General features: G+C 37.2%; 1 protein-coding gene across 1 annotated transcript in view; it reads right to left on the bottom strand.

Annotated features, from left to right (window-relative positions):
* RNGTT (RNA guanylyltransferase and 5'-phosphatase) overlaps window positions 1-26,987 on the bottom strand; it is a 186,347-nt gene that overhangs the window by 106,163 nt on the left and 53,197 nt on the right. The window contains exons 10-11 of the mRNA XM_009333215.1: window positions 25,833-25,904; window positions 8,174-8,338 (exon numbers count right to left, since the gene is read on the bottom strand). Coding sequence (XP_009331490.1) covers window positions 8,174-8,338; window positions 25,833-25,904 — 237 coding nt within the window. The remainder of the gene's footprint in view (window positions 1-8,173; window positions 8,339-25,832; window positions 25,905-26,987) is intronic.

The following is a 26,987-nucleotide window of genomic DNA, read 5'->3' as shown; positions in this document are numbered from 1 at the left end:
CTATAATCTTTTATGATAATAAATTGCTTTAAATTTCACCCCCATCTTTACAATGTTCTTTGTGCTTTTATTCATTTTACCCAAATTAAGCGCATGCCTCTTGAACATCATTCCAATACGAGAAGGCTGATGGCTTCCCTGCGGAGCTGTATTGCCAGGAGGCAGTTTGGAAAGTGACAGGCTGTGAAGTGGCACAACCGACAATATTAAACAGTTGCCCCTCAATTAATGAGTGGAGTGACCCACTTAGTCACCACAGCTGAGTCCTCTAACTAATTCAGAAGATATCAAATATACCAGTTCAATTGCCCATACTGGGATACCAACTGGTAATTAGGTCCAAACAGATTTGCGTTTTCTCTGTTTTCGTAATACACCACAAAACTGAAAGTAGAAATCACTGTTAAAGACATTTTTCCTACTTAGAAAGGTATATTATTTCCATTGCACAAAAATACAGAAGAAATAATCTACAAAAATGTTAGAATGTTCAAAGCTAATGTTACAATGTTAACAGCTAAACTGAATATGCACTGTTCTTATGTTTAAAGTTACAATGTGCACCAAGTATAATGCTTCATCCATATGCCTTTATTTTTCCACTAGTTTCATTGTTTTCTTTCCCACACTAGAGTTTGGCAAGTCAGAATTTAATTATATATTCCACATCTGAATTATTCTACATTAATTTAATTTGTAGCACTAGCAATATCTAACATGGGCCACTAGCTATGCAAATAATCCTTCACAGAAATATTCGAGACTGCTTGTTTTAACTTCAGTAGATCATTTTCCGAAAAATGTGAAATGTAACTAATGTGTGAATAATTTCTTAAACCAAAAGCAAAAAACTATTTCCCCTTTTCCCTAACCAAAATTATACTGTGCCGAAATATTATACTTGACCTTCAACATCACAAATAATAATAATCAAAAGCAAGTAGCCTAATCCTCTTGTGTTAACTCTAGGAAATGAGCACAGATTCTTGTTCATGAACGGGTCTCCTCAAGTGACTCCACCAGAGCAAGGAGGTTGAAAGGGTAGCCATAGCTGAGTCATTTTTTTTCCCCAGCACGAGGGAAAATCTTTTGGTGTAAACCGAATCTAACCAAATAACTGCAGCCTCCCTGCCCCACAGAAAGCAAAGGAACACCCAGAGGCAGCTGGAGACCCTACCAGCCCTGGCCTACTAAGTCCCTGCTACCCTCAGCCTCCCACTGCCAGAAATTATGTTTACCTAACAGTATCCACATCATTCCAGTGCTGCAGCTGGTTGCATGAAATAGCTCCAGTTCAAGCACTGAATCTTAAGTGGTAGTAACCTACATTCAGCTCAAGAGCCACAGTTTGGTCATCTATTTCATATTACAATTTACAAAGCTTCCACTTGGTCTGGTTGGCTGTCCTTACCTTTAAAATTCACATGGTAGAATCATTTTGAAAAATCAGGCTGAAGTACTACATGCCAGGATACAGGACAGCTGCCAAGTGAAGATTTCAAATTCTAATATAAGCATAAGGTCACATCTTTCCAGCTTCATATTCACTACTTGTTTATTAGGTTCCTCAGGTCAACCATTATTTGCATTTACAGGAAGAAAAGCACTCCAAAAAGAAGATTTGAGTGAACATAACCGCCAGCACAAAAGCATCTAAGGGTAGAATAAGGCAATACTGCTTTTACAACATTTGACTTTCCATTTTTGGGGAGATGGTATAGGACAAAGCGAGGAAGAAATATACAAAGTAAAGAAATAAAAGCAAACAGCAACAAAATGGTAGAGGGGAGATAGGTTAGAAGATAATTAAAAGGAGATGAGTTGATAAACAGGCCAAAAACCTAGAACAGAACAGATGGAGTGAGGACTATGGTGTAGGCCAAACACTGAAGAGTGACTGCCAACTCTGGGTCAGGAAATGCAGGATTGAAAGGTGGGCCGATTAAGCTACTCCTTAAGGCATAGAAGGTAAAAACAAAAATAAAAACAGAGGAAACAAGTCTTTTTGGCATTAAAAACCCTCCAGATGGTAACATTCCCCCTCCACCGAGATGCAGAATTCAAGATCTCCAATAGATAGAGATTATTTGACACTTCTGCTGCTGCCATTGCTGTCACTGAATTCTTTCATCTTCTGTCCCATGACTGCAAACCTTCTCCACATTTTCACCTGTAGGCTACTTGGCGACATAAGACAGGGCTTTGTGGTCACTTACAGTCAGTTTTGGGTTAACAGCTCTCTTAGCAGACATGGATGAGCTATGTCCACATATTCTGCCCTTTAACAGGGTTCATTTTTTCAGGCCATGCAAATACTAGCTTACAGCTGCCCCAGTTGCCTGCAAAATACTTCACACCAACATCAGCAAGTCATATACTTACACAATCTGCTTCATCATCAGAGGTCCACATAAAAATCCAAATGTCAAATAAACCAGGAGAACAAAATAAGGCATCTGTCAGTTCACAGATTTGACTGAAAACTTTCAAGAAGATCCTAGACCATTTAATCTTCTAGCAGAGATTACTCACCTTCATTCTAATCCCTCTAGGACAAGCTGTCATTTTAAAACCAGATAATAGTCTAAGAACTGACAAGTCATTCACATACAGCGTGCTAGCATTTGAAAAAGGTTGTTCATTTGACCTGTATCATTGTTTAACCTTTAGCCCTATTGTTCCATTGAGAGCGATGGGCACAATTCTCCACGGGACCACAGACTGCGCAGAAAAGAACTTTTTTCCTACTCCTGCTAGACAGCATTTTCACTAGACAATAGGCTTTAGTGATGACATGCAGGCTGGGACTGTCCACACAAAAAAGCCTTGCAAAAGAACTGTGGGTTGGTTTAGGCAATGAAAGCCAAGACTTGCATAATTTCCAACAGTTTAATTATTTCTGTGTACCTGTACTTCCCCTTTAATATAATGAAGATAATGTCCTTGTTGAAAATCCTAAAATATTTGTATAAATAAAAGGCTAATAAGGCTCAAAGGCTAAGAACATGCAGCTTATAAAGCACTAACTTCACTGGTCTTTAATACTCTAGCATCAAGGGAGCCTAAAACTCAGCTTCTTCCACGGACTGCTGCTATCCTTACATGATGGATGGGAGAGCTGGCAGATTTCACCATGTCATCTCCTTGAATTCTGACGCACACTAATAAATGAAAAGAAAGCAAGCTACGCAACAAAAGCGACCGATCATGCAAGTGTAATGACAAACAGCAAAGATTCAACATTGCTTAAAAATATCTTTCTAAAAGAATTTGGAAGTTACATTAAAAGGCAAAATCGCTCACAGAGTACATGTGTTCCCAGCTAACACTAAAAGAGTAAACTCTGTTTAATAATTCTTTGATTATAGAGGCAGATGCTTTCTCCATCAATATCAAAGTTCAACAAGGTAACATTTTTAGAGATTCCAAGAATATACAACCTGTTCCCAGCTGACTGTCCCTTTCTTTTCTTCCTCTTACCACCAAAACTCAGTCTTACAAAAAACAAACAAAAGTCCATCAAAACATCTTAAAATAACGTTCAAGACAACATTATAAAGATATAACATTGTAAAAATATAGCCCTTATTTCCAAAATCTAGTACCAACAACAAATGTCAAGGCACAACTATAAATGCTGCCATACTTTATAACTGCACTTTAAAAGTGCATATCATTTCATAATAAATTGATTTTCAGATTAGAAAAAAAAACAGCCAGGACTCTAACTCTGGTATTAAAGTCCCAAACCCATAACTCTAAGAACAATTTCATTATTGGACTTATGGTATAACACAGTATAAAGTTTACTGCTGTTTCAAGTAATTCCACATTTTCACTGAAAATAACTAAACCTATGTGGACAACATTTGTTTTTCCTGGTATAATTAAAAGTTTTAGCCACTTACTCTGCTATTAAATATAATGCTGAGACTCCTGGCCTTTTTGAGCAATCTTCCTACAACCCACTCAAGCTAACACACATTTACTGATATGTGCTATTGTAAATAAGAATAGCCAACGACAGCTTTCAGTTTGGAACACTATGTCTTAACTCAGGTCATAGAAAGGAATGATGGAGGGAGGCTGTGAAGGGAGAGGTCTACAGTACTTACTTCTGTGAGGTTCAAACTGCGTCCTGGGAACATATTTCAAAAATTGAAGTTTCTCAAAAGAAAAATAAGATGTGATGTGTGGTTCCAGCTGTGGTAATTCAGAAGTACACTTGATTCTTTTCTTGACACTAAGCAAAACCCAGCTACGCTTCAAAAAAACCTCCAAGACACAACCCAAGAATTTTGATGAAACACATTCTGACCAGTGGTACGGGTTTTCCACTTTTTCAGTCTTGAATATGCTGGTGCAATCAGAGATCCACCTTATCGGTGGCCAAAGACAGCTATATCTATTGATCTTTCTTTGTAAATAACAAGTCTTGGGGTGACCTGAGAAGCTACATCTTCTGTCAGTGAAATACAAGAACTGGAGGTAGGGAAGAAACCCACGCTCAAGAAAACGCACGGCTTTTCTGAGACCATTCAAGGGTGTAAATCTTTAAGGACCTCTAGTCAAGAAAGGAAGGATCCTGTTAGATTCTTTCTAAAGATAAAAGGATCCTGCTGTTCTTGGAGAAGAACAAGAAAAATGGCTAATTAAACGTAAGGAAAAGATCTACCTGAGCAGGTCCCATTTGTCATTCCTTTAGCATCCATTCAGATGCCACCATCTCTGGAGATGGATTGACGGATATGCTGAGTCAATATGAATATGAACAGACTTAGAAGCTAGAAGGAATTCCTTGTCTCTCTGCAGACCTTGCTGTGCTGCACACAGTTGGTAAAGACATTCGTCATCGATGCAAAAGAAACGCAGCTTGCTCCTTCAGCTATACTGATGAAGTATTAATCGCTATGAGTAAATTTGTTGCTATAGTTGCAGAGATGACTGAATAAACATAGGAAAAAGATCTTTTGGCAAAGCAATAGTATTTTTAAATAGTCCTCTTTCAGAATAGGGCAATGCTTCAAAACAATGGTCTATTCTGACCATATATAATGAAAAATTCTGTTCACAAAGTTGTGATGAGTATGAAGATGTAATCCCTGTTTCATTATCCTAAGGAAGTGTTACAGGAGTCACACTCATCAAGTTCACAGAAGTAATGAAACAAAACATGTATTTTTGAGGTAAATAAGAGCAACAATTCTTAGTCTAAATATTATTCTTTTGAGAATATATTTTTATGAATACTATTCTTTTTAGCAGATAAATATTTGAAATATATTTTGATTCTATAATGATTTCCCTTAAACATTTACCAATATTGGCTTAGATAAAACTCCGCATCAATACTGGCAGTATTACCTAAAACTCCTTACAGTTATCATAGGACATACAAACAATTCTTAAACACTGACATAAAACTTCTTACTTATTGAAAACAATGATCAGATTTAAAGCCTCATTAGAAGTTTTCTGTTATAACAGTAGTATAATGAACATGTTTCACTAGATAACAGTGACTTTAAATAAGGACAAGGATTGCTTAAAACCTGTAACATACGTTGTGCAAAAAGAAAATTTTAAAACCTATGGTTGTTTCAAACCCAAAAATGTAGAAAGCTTTAGAGTCTGCCCTGATTGCCACTTAAAAAAACCACCCCAAAACCAAACACTCCCCCCAACAACAAAAAAACACCAAAAAACCCACACCAAACCCACACACCCCAATGAATTAAAAGCATATAGATACTCTTATCTCAAAGTTGTTTTTAAGGTGGTGATAACACATTAGGGTGAGAATTTGTTGACTGAACTGCATCTGCAACATAATAACCTCAAATACAGGTTGCAATGTCCTTAAAGTTTTACCTGGTACTGCAGACTTACTGCTATCATCAAATACTGTTTTTTAAAAGCTTGAGATATGTAACAAAAACCAGAGATAGCCATGCTTCACACTTGCAGAAGCCCTGCTCCCTCAAACTGCGTAAGTCACGGCTGTATCTGTTCTAAGGGTATATTCATCGCTCATAAAAAAGCAGCAAAACTCTCAGAGGAAAAGGAACCCTCAGAGAAAGAAAATGTGCTCATATAACTAGTGCAAACCAGCCATTGACTTCTACTCACTCTAACTGGGGGGAAAGTTAACTGTCAAAAAGAGGGCAAGTTAAAAAAATAATCTTTCAAAACATGTAGTTTGATAAAACCCAGGATATTACTCTTGCTTTATTTCCCTCCCAATTTGATCTAATACATACACAGAGTAGATAAATCATAAATGTTTGAAATGATTAAAATAAGAGAAAAATAACACTGGCTATTCGCTCTGCACTGCCAGTAACTCTACACCTCCTGCTCTCTACATGTATCTCCAACTGCTGCATACAGACATATTCTTCACAAAAATGAAGAAAATTGGCCAGATAACCTGCTTCATTCCATAATTCACAAGTTAATCAAACCCGGTGGCAAAGACAAGGACAACATAAAGAAATACTGTCCAAGCATTAGTGTCAAAAGCAATTATAAGTCTATTATGAAACAAATTCTAGCCATGTATAATTTTTGTCCCTCACCAACATATTTGATGCTTTACTGCTGGGTAATAAGACAGTCAATGTCTTAAAGAGTTTATGCTCAGAGCTTTGAGAAAGGCAGAGAAAGACCAGTAAACAGCATCATTTCATTGCTGACTTTAAAAAGTGCCGCAGTCAGAATTGTTAAAATCCAATACATTGGAACGTACATGGACAATTCATAAATCTCCTTTAGACAGGAAAAAGAAAGCCTTTGAGCATAATTTTAATCTCCCAGGTTTTGGGAAGCAGAGGATCATTTCAATAGCCATGTGCTGGCAATTAGACTTAACTAGCATGAGATTTCTTTACAGATGTGTTTTACCTAGAAATTTTTCTAGGAATGCTTCCAATCATGTTCTTCCTGTGATTTTTAAATTAGGTTAAATAACCTGGAACTGCAGAACACTTCAAGAAACTAAAAATTATTTCTTACATATAAATTTATAAGACGTGTCCTTTTGTTCTAGTTTCCTTTAATTTCAAGTTCAAAATTATGTGTCCTAGACAAACAGGGCACATTTTTCCCCACATGAAAAATTTACTTCAAATTTACGATGTTGATCTTAAATAGACAACCCAAAAATGCAACAATACAAATACAGAGAAGAGATCAAAACATTTATAGTGCTTTATCCACACGAACTTCTCAGAGAATTGTTTGTGACTTAAACTTTCCAAAGACTGCCACTCTCTCCCAGGTTTTTTTGAAAGTCCTGCTTATGCCTTATCTCTTTGTTTACTTTTCAGCCACTCTTGGTTAGCCAAAATACCATTACTGCTCCTCTTAGGGAGAGCTTCATTACCTGCTTACAGGATCAAGGCAATGACAAAAGCAAATGGAAGCCAACAATTTTACGTTCATTGCTCTGTGTTGATGAGACACGGGACTACTTCTAACGGCAGTGCTGAGAAAAACAGGTTTCTCTAGAAGAAAGTACTATCCAGGAGCCATTTAATTCACAGAAGAGAATAAAAGTATTTTACAGAATGCTTGGATATGTCTATACTGAAGAAAAAAGTGCACAATGAAAGATAGGAACTCATATATGTATTTGCAAGTCATATGCATTACTTCAGGAGACCTAGGGCAGTATTTTAATAAGTAAAATGTGGAGACATTAACTAGAATGGGCTCTTAGTAATCACTGCTGAACATGAAGTGGGAGTTCAAGCCCAACTCATGATCCTTATACTATGGCCAAATGGGGACTGGAAGTAAAAAGAACATTATATTCTTACCTACAATAGAGGACAGTGTAAACAACATAGCTCTTGGACATTCCCTTGAGCTCAGAGACATTTCAGACCTAAACCTATTAACTTCTATATCATCATTCAACATATGAAACTAAAGAATTAGGTTTTGCCAAACTACAGGTTTTAAATATGGGAAAATAGTAATTCAGAAGGAATAGGTAGCCTAAAACCACTTTTCAGAGTATCCCAAACTGCCAATTGCCCCCCCAAGCATTGCTGAACACTCAGTTAGCAGACGAACTCACTGGAAGCTAAAAAAGCTGAGGGAAAACCTATACCCAACACTACTTTGCTGCCTTCAGCACCACAACATAAACAAATGAAATCAGGTTTACCTTTCTTGAAGTGTAGATGTCGAAAAATGGTTTGTTTCGAACACTGAATGGTTCCTGTGCTTTGTCGATAAGACCATTCTTGATCTTTTCATGTCGTGGAAATATAATCTCTTTCTCTATACATGCAAGTCGAACATTAAAATCACAGTCTCCAACAGGCTGTCCCTGCCAAGTTACAAAAATCAGTATTAAAACCAAACACTTACCAAATTATTTGAACAGTCTAAGTTTTCCTTACACAGGATTTTGAATCATACAGAGACATGAAAATATTACCAAATCACTACATGTTTTTGCCAAATACTTGGTTTTCAAGCATTTGTCTCAGGCTGTGAGAGGTTTAATCAAGTCAAAGTTCATAGAAAGATAAAAACCTGTAATACGTATTCAAGCATATATGAGTTAAATACCTAAATACCTTTAAAGTTAAGCAAAATAATTTAAATATTCCCTAATTATAGCTTTGGATATAGCAGCTACATACTTTTGCACATAGTTTTCCTCTGAAGTCATGTAGCTCATTTTGTTCATTATATTTCTAATGACAACGCAACAATGCGATTCACACAGTTAAGCAAACTTGTTGCTTTAAATGTACTATATTGATGCCTTGAAAGAAGCATTAATTACATAAATGTTCACTTTTCTGTAATAGAAAAGAGAAAAATATAGCTGCAGTTGGAAAATGTGCCAATAAACAGTGGCTGCAAAAACCTGCAATATATGTGACGGCTCGGTCACAAAAAAGTAGTAAAATCCCTTCTCTAAGTCTCAGTAGTGTACTCTGACCTTTCAAGATCTGAAATAAAACAGCAGCTTTACATTGCTCTTTATACATTTGGTGCACTGCACCAGATCAGTATGAGCATTCAAAATGCGCATTTGTCAGATTAATAATTGCTTGTAATGGAGTTTATTATATTTTGAGCATTAGATAGCGAGAACGCACTGTGGATATCACTAAGAGAAAATAAGCAACTGGTAACTTATAAATTCTAAAGTTAGTTTCAATCAGACATACCACTTTCACGGCAATAAGGCACAAAACTCATAGATTTGCATTGTTACAAGCACGATACAGCATTGGAAGTTGTTTACATGAGATCATCCCTCATTTTGCCACCCCATTCACACAAAAAAAAATTTTTGAAAAACCATCCCTTTCACCGTCCACAGAGAATAACCTCACAGAGCTTTGGCTTCAAAACCAGAATTTTTCAAAAGTTGAAAGCAACGAGCACAGGAAACTGGGAAGACATGGGACTCTAATCATCAATGGCAGCAGTACAGATGAGCAGGAGAACCAGCAACCAGCTATTTCCTGTACTAAGCACATCTAGAAGAGAAATGGAAAGAGAATCTAAAAGGAAAAAAGCCCTGCTCTAACGTACATCAAAGAGAATCAGAACTGGTCAATCTGAAAGAATGCAAAGGAAATAAATGGCAAAATGACGTCCTGACGAGGCATACAAAGGTAAGAGATAGAACGAGTAGTATCTGAACAGATACCTTAATTAGGAGAAAAACAGAATGCCAATTTTAGACCAACATGAGTTTAATCAAGTTCTTTCCAAACTCATCCTGGCTTTCACCAGAACCTCTGCATTTCATGCTCCCAAAGGGGCATTAAGTTTCTCTTATATTTCTTTCCTAGCATTAGTTCCTTACTAGATCTCTATCAAAAAGTCCTCCAATTGTTCATTGCAACAGCTTTAAGAACTATGCATTGCTCCCATACCACATGTAGTTCACAACCACTTTCTTACAGGACTCTGCTTCAATCTATACGAGGAGAGGCAGCACAGTCACCGTCACTTGGAGGGGAAGTACATTCTGCACAAAGCCAGTGACAACACGGGTGAAATGTCTCCTAATCTCTCGTCATTGATCCATGCTTGTGAAGAAGAAGAAAGCCTACGTGGCTGTTTGCCTTCACCATTGCTTTCCTTTCATATATGGAGGTGCCATTAGTAAAGACCCATTCAAATGAATGGAAGATTAGAGTATGGGAAAATCCAAGAGGCAGGAGAGTGGCTCACTCTTTATTCATTCATTGCAGAACACGGCTGCGTGATCTACAGATTTTTAAGGGCCGTACACAAAATTCTGGAGAATTGTTCTTTCTTTTTCTTTCTTTCTTTCTTCCCCCACATACACCATACTTGAGAACTCATCCATACAGCGATTGAGCTTGTCCTGGTTTGTATATCTAATTAAAACATAGAAAACACATCTTGACCTCTGTAACAACTGACCGAAGAACTGATTGAAGAATTCTTTCCTGGGAAATGCATATATACATTTTTTATTATTTCAAAGAACACCAAAACTGTTCTCTAGGTAAGTTTCAGCAAGATCTAGTACACATGCTCTCTTCCCTACAGGAGCCTTTCCACTCAGCCACGTTTTATGAGTAGGTCTGAAAGAGCAAATTAACTAATTAACGTTTCAAATATTTGAGCTTCCAATAAGCAGTAAAGTTATTTAGAGAGCTTCTTTACAATGATTCATTCAAAAATGCTTTCATATAGTGACTTAAATTTATTTAATTCCCTTAACAGTTAAATTAAAAGCTAAGACAACTTCATATGCACTATAAACCAGCTGAATCACTTTCTTTTCCTTTAAATAATCCTTTCACTTCTCACATTTACTTGGAACTAATTATTTCCTGCAGCTCTGCCAATCATATATTTTTATTTCAAAGCTTGTTAAGCAGAAGGGTATATTACCACTAGGTTCCATCATATAAAGGTCAGAGCTAGGCTGACATAAAATTATATGAGATGGGAAAACACAGATAATGCTGCCAAGCAACTTCTTCATCAGCCAAGTAAACTAAGTAGTTAAAGAATATTTCATCCTCCCAAAAGCACAGGACATTTGCAATAAAAAAAATAACATCGAATTTAAATCAAGGACATACTGAATAAAAGCAATATTGGAGGAGGAGGGCTTTTTCTTTGCTATTAGACACTTGCCGTAATTACAAAAATGTTGCTAATATACAATGTGTTTACCCCAGACAGATCCAAAACCTTCAAGTGGTAAAATCCTAGCTTTTAGCAAATAAGTAGGAGGGTAACGTAGGCTGCAATAAATAATTTGCAGACCTTGACAAAAACAGGAAGAGATTATTTAATATATAAAGCACACATTTAAAAGTTGTCCAAAAACAAGACATTGATGCATGTATAATCTAAACCCAGGCAACAAATACTAGTATGTTTTTAGGCAATATAGATGTTTTATTAATTTAAACATTCAGATCTAAGCATTGAGATTTTATTTCAGTATGTAAGTTTTTACTTGTCTGAGAAGGATGAGGGTCACCACTGCCTAACAGCATTTACTGGAGCGCATTAGATGATAATTTCTGCTCTAGGCATTTTTAACCTAAAATAAGTTTGTTAGCAAAGAGCAAAACAAAATTAACAAGTAGCATGTGTTTCCTACCTATGCTAGAAAGTTACACTTCCCCCTCATAGTAATTAAAATGTATCCTGAAGCAAAATATCATTTAGACAAGCCTCAAGAGAGGAGTCATCTGTTGAATCAACACCTCTTCCTTGAGCAGCTGAATTCCCTTTACCTGTTGAAACTTTGTGCATTGCACTAAGAGGTCACAGCATGAAGTGGGCTTGCAGTAGATATGACACTTAAAATATTGTTTTGATTTTAAACTCAATCCTGCACACATCCTCAAAACGTAAAATGAGATTTCTGCAGAGCTTTGAAATGCACCCAGAACTGAACATGTCTAAATTTAAACTTACAGTATTTCAAATTAACTTCCCAACAGATCCTATATACAATAAGTCACATAAGAACCTAGTGTACCACAAAAGAAATACATGTTTAAAAATACTAAAAAACAGGGCCTGCAGCTCATTTAATATCCATTTTCTTGAGGGAGTGGCGGAAGGCAATTTATTTGCTAGAAGGAGCTAAAAGAAAAAAAAAAAAATCACAGTCCCAATAACATTCCTCCAAATGGGTGCTGAGAGACTGAATTTGGTCAAGCATCAGGCTGTTCCCCTGCTGTAGTTCCTGCCCTCCACCCGGTTCACAGAGACCTCCATATTAAAGTCACAATCTCATGCCGATACAGCTACAAGGGCTGGTGAGTAACTCAAATCCCAGGTCATTAAATACAGGAAGACGGCAGGAATCACTGAGAGGGGTATAAGAGGATAACGGGATTTCTGCTGCACACCCTGCCTCAGTCCCCTCTCTCTCTGCAAGGAGAAAGGTACCCCTGAGGAGGTACCATCACCCTCCAGGTTTAAGTCTCCCTTCCCCTCCGTCTAAGCTTGACCTTGGGGCTACAGCTCAGTAAATTTGGTGAGCCTTACATGGAAAGTCCTTTACCAAGATGGATGCAGTACAGATAACAAAATGGGGTATGTAGGTGATAAATCCCATTACAGTACTTTCTCTTAGAATTTGATATTTATCTGGCTTTTTCCTAATGCAGCTATATGCAGCTACAGTAAAAAGAAAAATAATGCCTAGGCCTGTGTACACAGCTGATAAATAGCTCAGGCCAAGATAAACTGAGAATATTTATTCTCTTTCTCCATGAGATATGGTTCGAAGCCTACCTGCCACCAAAGCGCGCTCCATTTGCTTCCCCAAAGCTGTAACTTAGACATGAATAATTCAGCACCTACACACATATACGTTCCATGCACGTCTTCACTTATTGAGCCATAGCGGAACATATGTCACAACTGTCTTAGCTTTAATGATTTTGAGAGAAGAATAAAGAATAAGCTTAGGCTGATATTCTACCCTGTGTTTAACATTATTATTGACAATTCAAGGCACCCACAGCTGACATCTGCATTTCCAGCGAAAGCCCATTATTAGCTCTTCCATCTTCTGAAGACCATGCAGTCTAATATTTTGCATTTTATATTAATGGTCTGGCATGTATTTCTTCTGACCGTGGTTTTATAGATGCTGCTATTTTTTTGATACACATAGCTTTTATATAAAAACAATCTGAAGGTGCTGTTTCATTCTCCAAAGAAAATTATTACTATATTCAATCACCTAAAAGTTTTTTTTTTCATTTCCAATGAAGTTTTCCTTTTAAAACAGGATGAAAAGTAAAGTATTACAGAAATGAAAAATTTCATAGAATTATGACTCTTAAAAATTTCATTTCTAAGAGGCAAAAGGCAAGACAACCGTTATAATCTGAAAATACATTTTAAAATCTGTTTGTTCTAACTTTTATCATTCAAATATTCAAAACAGATATGGTAATGGCAAGGAATTTAGCAGTTTCAAAATGGTTTCTAAAATTTATCTTGGCATCAGTGAGGTACAGCGTGTGAAATATTGTTTCAATTGTAACAATTCAACCAATGTGCTGCAGGAACATAATTACTATTTATATGTTGTCAGCTTATACAATGGAATATCGCTTTGATTTACCGCAGAACAAAAATGGTTTGGGGAATCAGACCTATTAAAAAGACTGCTTAAGACATGTATTAAATTATTTGTATTTCCTTTAAAAAAAAAAAATCACTGAAAATAAATTCAAATATGTATGAATCAACAAAGAAAAGAAGTTTGTAGCCCATGCATAAACATCAAGGCCTAACAGAACATACGACTATAGCTCCACACTTTTTTTTTATTAGCAAACATAACTAGAAGGAAACAGCAGGACTGTCAAAACTGTGACTAAACAGATAAGATCAAAACAGAAAAAGTAGATTGTACTACAAACATTGCTCCCTTCCTCACTCTTCTCCTCCTTGGATTGCTCAAAACAGAACACAAATTCAAGATAAAAACCATAAAACCTTATAACTACAAGCAGATGAGAAGTGCGCTTCACCAGTGTAAAGGTAATGCATATAAGGCAGAATATTTACAGTCAGTTGAAGTGACTGAATTATGATCCTCACCACTGACGTTGTGCAACAAAGAGGCAGACTTACGGAAACAGTCATCTACCATGGATGAACACCTAAGCCCTCTCTTTTGAAAACAAAGCTCCAGTTAGGCGCCGAAAGCTTAGTAGCTGCTATTTTGGGAGCACAGACAACTCAGTCCAATTCATTGTTTGATTGCATGTACACTGGCTTCACTTAGGATCTTTATAATCCTTACAAATCCTTCCGAGCCTGCAAAAACAGAACTCAATAAAGGGCTTTTACTGGGATGTACATAGTTAAAACCAAAAGGCATTATGTTCTGTCTAGACTGGCTGCCTCCCTTCAAGTAATCTGAGGAGTAGATGAACTTCCCATTTTTAATTACAGAAGTAAAAGTCATAATTCTAATAAACCATAACTATAAAACAGATTCGCCATCATCATCAGATATTTACACACAAAAAGATTGCATGTGGTTCTCCCAGGGGAATATAAATTTAAATAATTTGTTTTGCACTGAATTTAGGCTATCCGCAAAGTCAAATATCGAACACAGGGCTTTACTGCTTCTGGTTTTTCCATTTATTTTTCCTAGTGCTGTTGTTGCACGTAGTATGGAGGCATCCTTACCTTAACTGCAACAGATACTAGACGGTCCAGTCAATATTTTCTCTTTCTGTTTCTACTCTCCTCACACTCTCTTCCTTTCTACCAGCCATTCACAGTGACTCTTCGTAAGAACAGTTATTGCTGGGTTTTTACAGGGCTGTCTTTATGATGAAGAGTTATCACTCCAGTGAATTAAAGAACCGTGGGAAAATTCCTACATCTTAAAGACATTATTCAGGGCATTTCATACTTGAAAAGATTGTGGCACCGATTTTTTTAGAATATAAATCACTTCATAGTTTTTTAAATAAGACTACCTAGTACAGTAAGTATAAAGTCTCCTAAAAACTAGAAAAGAGGAAAAAAAAAGTAGTAACAATCAGCACTGATTCACAAATACTATCTTAGAAAAGGAACCACCTACCTTTCCTAAACCATGATAGAACTAAAAATTAAGCATCTGCTTGTAATAGATGTTATACTCCTGAAGACTTGTAAAAGATCTATAACTTCAGTACACAATCTGTCTTTAAGATATCTAGTTCACTGTGTGCATGTGCATATAATAGTAATTCATACTCATTTCAAAAGAAAAGTGGTATTTTTCTTCATATTTCCTTTAAATAAGAGAAATATTCTTAAAAGGATGAAAATATGGCCTTCACATTCTCTCCTAGACCATAACAATCACTCAGGTTATTCAAACATATTAGTCACGGTAAAGAAAATATTAGAGAGGTCCTGCTTTCACCTTCATAAAACCTATCCTGAATTAGACAGTTATTTTAGATTTGGTACATCCTTCTGATTAACTTTGGTTATTTTTTTTCTTTCGTTCTTTTCCCCTAGAAACAGGAAAAAGATGGGAAGGCAAGAGACAGGGAGAAAGCTGAAAATATGAAATATTATGACTAGATTAATTGTAGAAAAGGAGGAATTAAAACTAAGGTAGGGAAATAAGACATGACAACATTTGAACACACTCCCACTGCTTCCATATGATATCCCCCCAACCATCTTCTATTTTGCCTAGTTTCTCCTGTTTTGAAATATACTGGACAAAAAAAAGCCCTGTGTTAGACTTCATTCCCAGTACTTAGGAAATTGGACATGATAATGCATCTGGAAAACTTGCCCCACTGTAAAGTTTTTCACACTTTCCACCTCAGTTGTGATCACTGCCAGATTCTTGAGAGCTCTGAATATTTGCCTGAGACAGAAGTTGGGTTTAAGTCCACTTGGCAGTTTCTATGGAAATGACTGTTACAAACTGCAAGCTGAGGGAGACAGTTTTTCTGTTTAATCATATGTTACAGTTCCTAGCACGACAAGAAGATAAAAAAATATTGCAAATAAAAACTGAGGTTTTTTAAGGCTAAAAATACGAGAGGCAAAAAACTGTTTAGTAAAAATACTGAGAAAAGCTCTTTAAAGAGACCTTCTAAGAACAAAAAAATTGTTTGTGGACTTTAGTCTCTAAATTGTATAAGGTTTGAAATATTTCAGGGTTATTTTCATTCACAATGCAACTTAAACTTTCAGGTCTCTCTTTCTATTTTTTGTAGCAAGCTTCATGGTTTGCTGAAAAAGTGTCACATGAGAGTAAGCAAGTAAGAGTAAAACCTACAGAACCCAAACACCTGAAAAATATAAAGGATTTAATATCATGGCAACTTCTAAAGCTGCTCTTGGAGAACTGCTTGTCCCCGTATCTCTCTCCCAAGAGCAACACTTTGTGCCTTTCCCCTGACAATTATACTAGCGATAATCTGGCATTCAAAAAGGTTCTGAGACATGCCTCATGCTAAGGTATGGAAACACTTACTTTTGGGGAATAAAACAAGACATGACAAAATTTAATATGCTCCCTTTGCTTTTATATAATATTCCATTAAGCATTCTTTATTTTGGCAAATGTGGAAAACAAACCACCCTCACTGCAATCCATAGCACCCTCTGGGTTGGGAAAAGGAGGATCTAACTCAGAGATGCAAGGGAAAGGAAGAAATCACATGTATTTTTCATACAATCTAACCAGCAAGTAAAACAGTTAACCTTCAAACTAATTACAACAGTAAAGAATGCTCCCCAACAACAAGCAGCTTATTAGACAAAAAATATAAAATGAAGAACACGAAAACACCGAAGATATCCTGGTCAGCATGTACTAGTTATCACTCTTCAGCAATAATTTACTTTTTGTAGGCATCATAGCAAAACAGAGTTTTAAAGAGAGAGACGCAAAAATGCATAAAAATGCTACTTTTCAGTTGCATATGCACTTTACTCAAGCACAAGGAGCAACAGGTAAGAAAACACAGGTTATCCATTTGGAAGTTTACAGAATAGGTAAGGAGATTTGCAAATTTTGCTGCTCAGACATAGAAGTCAGGTTTTCAATTATGAATAAAAGATGATCAACAGGAAAGGGGAATAAGGTAGGAAAGACTTTGAAAAAGACAACTAGCTAAGATGTATTTCTATCGATCCATCTCCACAGACCCAAAAGCTTCTGCCGCATCACTCCCTTACTGTGTTGATTCTCCGTCTTATAAGCTCTCCTAGCCCACCATTTGTTGCCCTCCCTATTCTGTAATGCTACTCTATCCGTATAGCCTAAAGAATAAAAAAAAAAAATTACCTGGCCAAGTTGTCCCTGCTCCCAGTAAACTGCATTATAAAAATGGGAGGAGAAAGCAGTGGCACTAGCAGCTGTGTAACCTCACAAATTCAAGCAAGGGATTTAGAAATAGCAGAGAGGCTCTGGAATTAAGGTGTCAAGAGCAGCGCAGTTACAGGCAATCTTAATGCATCTCTCCCAGCGTGACACCAGAAAGCACAGCGAGACACAATGGAGTAAATGCTCTGTATTGCATTTACCTGACACCTCTGAGCCATGATAGAATGAAGTGATACATACAGATTTTGAGAACATAACACACAGTAAGAGCACTGTTACAAACATTTGGACGCTTGTTAGGTATGTCTCCGCAAGAAATAATAGAAAGGGTGCAAGAGTACACACATGCATGGCATTCTCATTTTCCAGGGTACTAATAGTCACAAAAGCATTTTAAATCTGTATTTTGAGGTGGTACCATTTGAGAAATAACCTCAGAATTAACAGTAAGAGCAGAGGGGTCACTGGCAGCCAGGTGCATTTGTAAACAGAAAAGATGCAATTAGACGTTTGCATCTCTGAATTGTGCCCTCAAAATTTTCACGGTACATTTTTAAGATAAGGTTAATAGGCTAATAAATGAGAGACAGCATGTACTGTGAGCTTTACCTCACTTTAAAATGAGGTTTGTAATGGAAAAGTCAGACATGGTAATATTTTACAAGGATTTAAAACAAAAATTTTTCATGCATTAATTCAATGAGCACATTGGCTGTGGGCAGGATTTATTACCAGCATACCTGTTTACCATGACAAATTTTATCTAATAGCTACAGCATTGTTATGCATAATGAGAACCAAAGAATTCTTGATCTTGACTTAATTTAATGCACAGAGCATTAGGAAATTTAATCAAAATTCTATCTCCTTTCTAAACATTACAATAATTATTCTTTGTCATGCATTCAGTCTATTCTTACCATTGCAATCTGGTCTCATGAAAACTTGGCTAGAGTTTAAAAATTTAAAGGCCAGGGTTAGAAAGGAAAAGGAAAGTACTATTCATTTTCAGCATCTTTGCTAAGAATGCATTAATTAGATCCTACATTACGCCAGTGTTAGTTTTTATTACTTAACTAAGGAAAAAAATAGTTGCTTAAGTTTAGTGTTTATACATAGTTACTGAATATGATCTAAGAAAAAGTCTCTCAAAACAAGGTTTCTCAGGAGGAGCTGTCTCAAAGATGACTGGAGAATGAATACGTTCTTTTGTGGATTGTTTCTAATGAACTGTATGAGATTCAACAGGCCGAGTGCTGGGTTCTGCACATGGGTCACAACAACCCCATGCAGCACTACAGGCTTGGGGAAGAGTGGCTGGAAAGCTGCCTGGTGGAAAAGGACCTGGGGGTGTTGGTCGACAGCCGGCTGAACATGAGCCGTCAGTGTGCCCAGGTGGCCAAGAAGGCCAATGGCATCCTGGCCTGTATCAGAAATAGTGTGGCCACCAGGAGTAGGGAAGCGATTGTCCCCTGTACTCGGCCCTGGTGAGGCCACACCTTGAATACTGTGTTCAGTTTTGGGCCCCTCACTACAAGAAGGACGTTGAGGTGCTGGAGCGTGTCCAGAGAAGGGCAGCGAGGCTGGTGAGGGGTCTGGAGAACAAGTCTTATGAGGAGCGGCTGAGGGAGCTGGGGTTGTTTAGCCTGGAGGAAAGGAGGCTGAGGGGAGACCTCATTGCTCCCTACAACTACCTGAACGGAGGTTGTAGCGAGGTGGGTGTCGGTCTCTTCTCCCAAGTAACTAGTGATAGGATGAGAGGAAATGGCCTCAAGTTGCGCCAGGGGAGGTTTAGATTGGACGTGAGGAAAAATGTCTTTACTGAAAGAGTGGTTAAACATTGGAAGAGGCTGCCCAGGGAAGTGGTTGAGTCACCATCCCTGGACGTATTTAAAAGACGTGTAGATGCGGCGCTTAGGGCCATGGTTTAGTGGGCATGGTGGTGTTGGGTTGATGGTTGGACTCGATGATCTTAGAGGTCTCTTCCAACCTTAATGATTCTATGATTGTATGAATAGGTATTTGGATTTACTTGTATTTATTTCTGGGACTGTTAATTATTATATTGTCAGCTTGCTCTGTTACACTAGAATTACCCACCAAATTTGAACTTTTTATTCACTATTCAGGTGAAAGAGGTGATGCCATACAGTTACAGTTATTATAATAATAAACTCAACTACATACAGACACAAATCAGGAAGCTGAAAAGTAACAGGCATTGCAGGGATTTAGCTCTGTACTCATTAAGACTAAACACCGTAAGGAATTAGCCTTTTATGTTCAGAGGAATATGAAAAATCCAGATTTCATGTGTGCAGAGCACACACACAACCAGTGACATAAATGTGGACATAAAACCCCTCAATTAAAATTTTAAAGGCAAAATAAATGTATGCATTTTTAAGAAATAATTTGTCATTTTTCAGTGAGAAAAAAATTCTTCTTAGAAAAAAATTTCCATTTAGGTTGTAAGAAAAGATAAACTGTGTTACAATTGATTTCTACCTCTAGAAACATTTCACATGCCACATGCAACTTGACAGGATAATGACATCTTTCCCATATTGGTGCCATCTTCTCCATAGACGAGCAGAAGTGGCATACTAGTTTTGATGCTTCTTGGATCTTCCTTTACTCCCTATTACAGAATTCTTCTGTATGTCATGATATACTACTGTTTTTTATTCCACCTTATTTCCTCTCTTCTTTTCAATATAAGGAGCCTTCTTGTCCTCTGCCCTAAGCCCCTAAAGGCATATCAATGGCAGAATACTGACATTGCACAAAACAGCACTTTCTGAACTTCAGAGAGGTGAGCCCCAAGTCTGTGAACTAGAAGACACTCTGGGCACAACTACACTGGTGAACCAACACGGCAAAGGCCTCATCTCTGGCCCTGAAGCCACTGGCTGTCCGACCACGTTCATACTCTCATGCTCCAAAAGAGGATGGCGACATCTCAGAACACCTGCTAATAACGGTCCCTGAGCAATGCTAAACTTTAAACTCTTCTTGAGAATTGCTCAAGGGCACTGTAGCCAGCTAGGGCCAAAACTGTACCAGGGATGATCTTAACTACTTAAAAAGAGGATAAAGTTTCAGTAGCAGGACCCTGCCCCCTGCATGGTTTTATTTCTTAGAATAAGTGTATGCAGCCTCTCAGGATGGGCTTTGAGAGATGATTTTATGTACTCTGAGTTGCTCTTTCTAGAAAGAACCAAGCCAAGCAGAAAAGGAAAAGTAGGGATTGCTCTGCGTTTCCTCAGAGTTGAGGCCAAAAGGTGGGCTTATTTCACTAGCATGTAGCTTCCTTTCTATGAATTTGATTTTAGCATGTGAGACGAAAGCAGTGACAGAGCAATGTCATATTTTGAGTTGCTATTAATAATAATCAACATCATGATTCAGACTAGAGAGGATGACAACAAAAAAATCTTTTTTAATCTCCTGAAGAATCACTTGGTTTTCCTAACATAGGCATCTCCTGTAACACAATGGGATGCGTTACCACAAACTTCTAGAAACTAGATGTCACAGAAACAGCGATTAAAAAGAAATTAAGTCAAAGGGTTCCATCAGCATCCCTGAAGACAGACTTTTGCAGCAGCTATAGGTGATAAGCATCAGAATTCAATACAAAATTTATCATGGAAAGAGACAGCCAAGATAAATTATATCCATGTTTTCCCTAAGAACTCCTGATAGGTCTCTCCCAATCACCGAAACCCAATTTTTATTTTTCCTTCTTCCTAAGACTTTTCCTGTGTAGACATCTAGAGCCAAATACACAGTACATATTTCAACCAGTCTATTGTCTTGGTTTCCTGCAGTTACTTCTAGAAGGCTGCTGTAGTTTATTTCTGATATAACACAGGAAAATGAAAAAGCTAAGTAACAATAAGCCTCACCGATAACCACGTGATTAAAATTTGTAAAAGGTAGGTTTTTGTCCACTCACTTTCTCTCATTTTTCTCCCTTATTGTTTTCTTTCATTTGTTTCTATAGCCTCTACTCACTGTTAAGTTTCTGTACCACTCTCTCCTGATGATCACACCATCCTTGTTTAAGGTGACTTCCCTTCCTCCTCTGGGTCACACTCAAATGAAATCCTGACTAAGTCTGAAGAAAGATCCCGTGATGTACTGAGACACTCAGCTCCGTGATTCCATGATGTTGTCCCAAAATCATAGTTTTGTACATAAAATAAAACCCTTTACTTTTACTCCCAGATGATCCATTACTAGCAGACCGCTACTTCTCTTAAATCTCAAATGGACATTTGTCTCTTAAACACTTAACTTTTCAAATGCCAGAGCTGCCAGGGACAAATTGAACACAACTATTTATAGTTTGGGATCTTTGTTTTTTAGACTGAAACTTTAAACATACATCTTTAAGAATAAACGTACCCCCTCACCATTTCTGCTCATAAAAAGCAACAGTAGTCATTCTCTTCCATTAACTTAAAGTTAATTAAAGTTAATTAAATACACAGAGAAGCCAGGCTAAGCTCTTTGGGCTTCATTTAGGTTATCAGCCTTCAGCCCTACATGTCCCCTTGTTAAAAGCCAGAGAAATATGGCATAGAACAGAGATAAGGTTGCCCTGTCTCAACTGCTACACTTCCAAACACTAATTTTAACACTCTTTAGCCCCCTAAAACCAAGATAACAAAGAACTAAAATAAATACAAGAATGGAGTACACTGCGATTTTGAAACACAACAATAATGCTGGCCAAATATAGTGAGAATAGTTCAAAGTGATATTACAGTAAATGACATTTGGAAATTTTAAATTATGTGACATTATTTTGCTGTGATCTAAAATTTAATTCCATGATTTTTCTGTATACATGTTAACAGCTTTCACTGTACTATTTACAGTCATCCTGAGGGGCGCAAGTTGACATAAATCCTACTATAAATGCACTATGGTGCATTCTGAAAAACTATGTATTACCTTATTGTAGTACTAACTTCTGTATTTTTGTGTTAGTGCTGGTCATCCTAACACACAAATTCTCAGCAGTATTAATAGTGCACATAAGTCTTTGGGACTTAATGTAGAATTTGTGAATGCAGTATTTCAGAATGGATCTTCTGACAAAGACAGAAAACTTTGTAACACTTAGCTAGTATGGGATGGTGAAAGCAAAATAGGTTGAGCATTTGAGAATAAGTCAGCTGAAAATATCTCTAGTTCACTAGACCTGACTTAAACATAAGGTTTGCCTGAGCAAAGGCGTTCATCAACAGGGTTTGTATTCACATTTCCCCAGCTGCAATGTCGCATCTCTAACAGCAGAGTATGCTGAGTCACTGTGGAGGATGAGATGGGGGACATGCTGGAAATCTTGTAACTCACGTGACGGACAGTGAGTACAGTAACTCCACCATTCACCTTCAGAAGACACAACTATTTTCAAGATGAAAAGGAGCAATGTCGAATTCCAGAGCGCCTCATATAGCTGTCTGTCAGGTTGTGTTGGGTTTGGGTTTTGGGTTGGTTTTTTTTTTTTTTGGGGGGGGGGGGTGTTTCGGGGCAAGAGGGTGTTTTGTTTTTAAACAGGACTGATGCTTTGTGTAATTGTTTGATTTGAAGCTCTGCTAGGAGAATTTACACAAATCTAACTTACACAACTTAAAAAGGAACTTACCCTTTCTTGCCAATTACAAGTTTTCAATACGTTTACCTCTCTTGGTGATAAAATTCTGTTGATCATTTCTTGCCAAGCCAAACATCCTCGGGTGCCCAGTTTTGTAATTAAGCTTCTAAAATTAACCTAAAAACCACTGTGTTTTTTAATCTTTGTAGTAGGACCACTGCTAATGACTTCTTGCAGCTGAAGCCTGGCTTGTTCTCATACTGATAACATTATCTTAATTTGTCCTTGACATTAAAATAGTATTATGTAGTTACTAACTCCTCTCTCTCATTCCCAGTGCATTTAAAAAACAAACCAATAAAACCAAACAAGATTTAAAGCATTTACAGCCCTGCTCAAAAGCAAACATTTCCCAAACTTTAACAATCCTCTGGAAACCCTCTGATCATTTTTCCTGTTAGCCAAGTGGGATTCTTCATGTTAAGTTTGGACACTTCGCTACGAATGAGGGTTTCCTCCCTTTCCACTCCAAAAAATGTTTCACCAAAATAATTATGACTTTCAAAAAATGTTGTTTTGCTAGGACAGTATATGCATATCCCAAATTGAGGGAAGGAGACTGTACACTTCTTACCACACATTTATTTTTCAAAGGGAAAGTAACAGCAGTGAATGGCAGGTTAGACACAAAGTGAGAGTAGAGACAAGAAAAGACATGACGGTAAATAAACATGGAATCACAGTCAGAGAAACAAGAAAGAAAATGTAAAGGAAAAATGAGAACCCAGGAGTGGTTTTAGAAGATCCTCTTTTTCAGAAGTCTACAAGGAATTTCTGCTTACTGCAAAGTCCTAATTATAGGGGGGTTCCAGGAAACTAACAGCTACTTTTCAGAAAGGTTAAAGAAAATATCATCAAGATGCAGAATTAAAATGGGTTAACAAAAAGCTTCTATTCCTAATCTAACATGTATTCCCCACAAACTATTACTTTTAAAAGCAGCTGTCCTAAGTCACAGTATGACTACACTTCCAAGAATACCAAAGTCATTTTTGGTGACTAGTACCATGCCTACATTTGCAATACCCACTTACGCTGAGTGGCCTACTCAAGCTGAGTAGTATCTTACTCAAGTCTGGAGGAGTCAATGGTAGTTTAGGAAGTCTGAAATGCACTATGGTTTAGTAATACTGTTTGTCCTGTTAGGAGCACTGAAACAATAATTTTGTTTTTCCAGAAGCATTAACAGATACTAGAGTGTTATTCCATGGGCTATTTAGTCACAGGTGTAGTGACCAAATTTAACACATTCTTGTGGTTTAACTACAGTAGGTAGCTAAGCCCCATGCAGCCGCTTGCTCACTCCCCACCCTGGTGGGATGGGGGAGAGAATCCAAAGGGTAGAAGTGAGAAAACTCGTGGGTTAAGATAAAGACAGTTTAATAGGTAAAGCAAAAGCCGCGCACGCAAGCAAAGCAAAACAAGGAATTCATTCACTCCTTCCCATGGGCAGGCAGGTGTTTAAGCCATCTCCAGGAAAGCAGGGCTCCATCACACGTAACGGTGACTTGGGAAGACAAACACCATCACTCCAAACATCCCTCCTTCCTCATTCTTCCCCAAGCTTTTATTGCTAAGCATGACGTCATATGGTATGGAATATCCCTTTGGTCAGTTGGGATGTGTCCCCTCCCAGCTTCTTGCGCACCCCCAGCCTACTCGCTGGTGGGGTGGTGTGAGAAGCAGAAAAGGCCTTGACTGTGTAAGCACTGCTCAGCAATAGCTAAAACATCCCTGTATTATCAACACTGTTTTCAGCACAAATCCAAAACATACCTCCATACTAACTACTATGAAGAAAATTAACTCTATCCCAGCCAAAACCAGTACACACTTTCTGTTTTCACAAAATTATTTTAAACATTGTTTTAAAAAGATACATATGGTTAAACTGATCCTTCCTGAAGGACGTTTTCTCTTCCCTAGACATAACAGAGAAATCACTAGAAAATTTATTTCATAGTAAGTGCTAACAAGTGGAACACGCTGTCAAGGTTAGGTCTTCAAATAAGCTTCAGTAGGAGACCCTGCCATAAGACCCCTGACTAACTTCAAATTCCACATTTATCATTACTTTTGGAGGGAAAATACAAGAAATTAAAAAAAAAAATTATAAGAGATAACATACAAGAGCCCTTTGGTGACATTCAAACCTTTACCGTATTTGAAAGCTGCTTTAAAGAAAAAAATGTCTCATTTTCTGTACTGTTTAACAGCTCTTTCTTGTGACCACAAAGACTTCATTCCTATCTGTCAACAAAGGCTTCTCCTTTTCCACAACTTCCACAATACATTTCTTTATTACATATTTGCCCTGTAGCCAGTGTAAACAGGAGAGCGTGCTGTTGAGGACTTACCAGAGGACCAGTTGCCTGGTTTCAAAGAGAAATTTGAGAAAGAGGTGATGGAGCTGCCTAACAAGGACCACTGTGACGCTCTGGTAACAAAAACACCACTTACAGGCTAACTTCTCCATCCCCCTCTCAATTTCACTGCCTAAATAGTTCAAACATGCTCTAGAAATGGGAAATTTTCCAACAGTGCTTAGTGGACTCTTTCAAACCGCCATCTTTTGTTGAGCAGGTGGAAATAAATCAACATCTATGTCCTGGTTTCGGCTGGGATAGTTATAAGGCTGCTTTCAATCTTAATTCTGAAACATTGCTTGTTACCGAATTACAAAATACCCAAACCTTTTTGGTGTCTAAATTTACTCTGAAGCTCTTATGTATATAAATAAGATTAAAATAGAAATGAGAATCAACAACTAATGATAAAAGCAATAAAACTGAAAGTACTTACATTAAACTTAATAATGTCATATATCAAGTACCGAGGGACAACCTGTCCATTAACCTTGTCGATGATCATTTCCTTAAAAGAAGAGAGATGTCATTTACATTTATTTCATGAATATAGAATAATGTCAACACATTTATACTTAGTGCACATACCTGTAAGTGTGATGCAATCAAACACTGGCCACATCTTTATTATCACAAAGATTTTACAATAGGTCAAGTTTATAAAAATATTATTATGCTCTTAAATGCCCCTCATGAAGCATTCAATAAGAAGCCAGGAAGCTGTACTAAGGCTCCACATTCTGATCTGCAACATTTATACATTAGTTTCCCACAGCTTTCAAAATCACTACCTTTCTTGAGTGAATAATGAGTTTTTAGAAACCTCAGTAAGAACTGCGATCTTAAGTCAACCAAGCACTTTTGGAAATCTCACATACAATAAGAAGTACAACAGCAAGGAAGTAAAGAACAAACATTAACGTCTATTTTCTAAGCTTAGGTTGGATCTTTTCACATTAACTGTGTCCTAGGCAGCAGTGACAACTGCAATTTCCTTGAACGTTGCATTGTGACTAAACAGTAGGATTCCTTCAAATGGAAATAAATATCACAGATACTATCTGTATCACATGAAATTAGTTAACATTCAATACATACTGGTAACCATCTTGAAAATATGTCAGCTAGAAGAAAGACTATTAACGATCAACATCCAAACACAAAAATGTTTCCTGAACTTAATGGTACATACAAAAATACATACATCTTACATGCTGGTGCTTACATCAGGCTTCCTATGATATGAATTAGACATAGGTTATTAGTTTGATAAACTAATCAAAAATATTTAGTTTCATATATATTAGTCATGACTGAAAATGGTAACAATGAACCAATTAGGAGACCTTTTTCAGAGAAAACTTTGAAATATTCACTTTTCTAAATGCAACCAGTCTTCTCCCTCCCCTACTCCCCCCGCCCAATTTTTGGCTAATAAGTTAGTTGGATCAGCTAAGGATTTTTTGCTGCCAATATCAAATCCACACATATGAGAGAAAACAATTGGAAAAGGTGAAAATATTTCACTATAACATGATGAAAACAACATTGTGAGCTCAAGTATTATTCCAAAAGAGAACTTCACATCAAC

This window comes from Pygoscelis adeliae, unplaced genomic scaffold, assembly GCF_000699105.1.
Source record: "Pygoscelis adeliae isolate BGI_AS28 unplaced genomic scaffold, ASM69910v1 Scaffold57, whole genome shotgun sequence".
Classification (NCBI taxonomy): Eukaryota; Metazoa; Chordata; class Aves; order Sphenisciformes; family Spheniscidae; genus Pygoscelis; species Pygoscelis adeliae.
The sequence above is the reverse complement of the archived record's forward strand: the minus strand, read 5'-3'. Positions and strand labels throughout refer to the sequence as shown.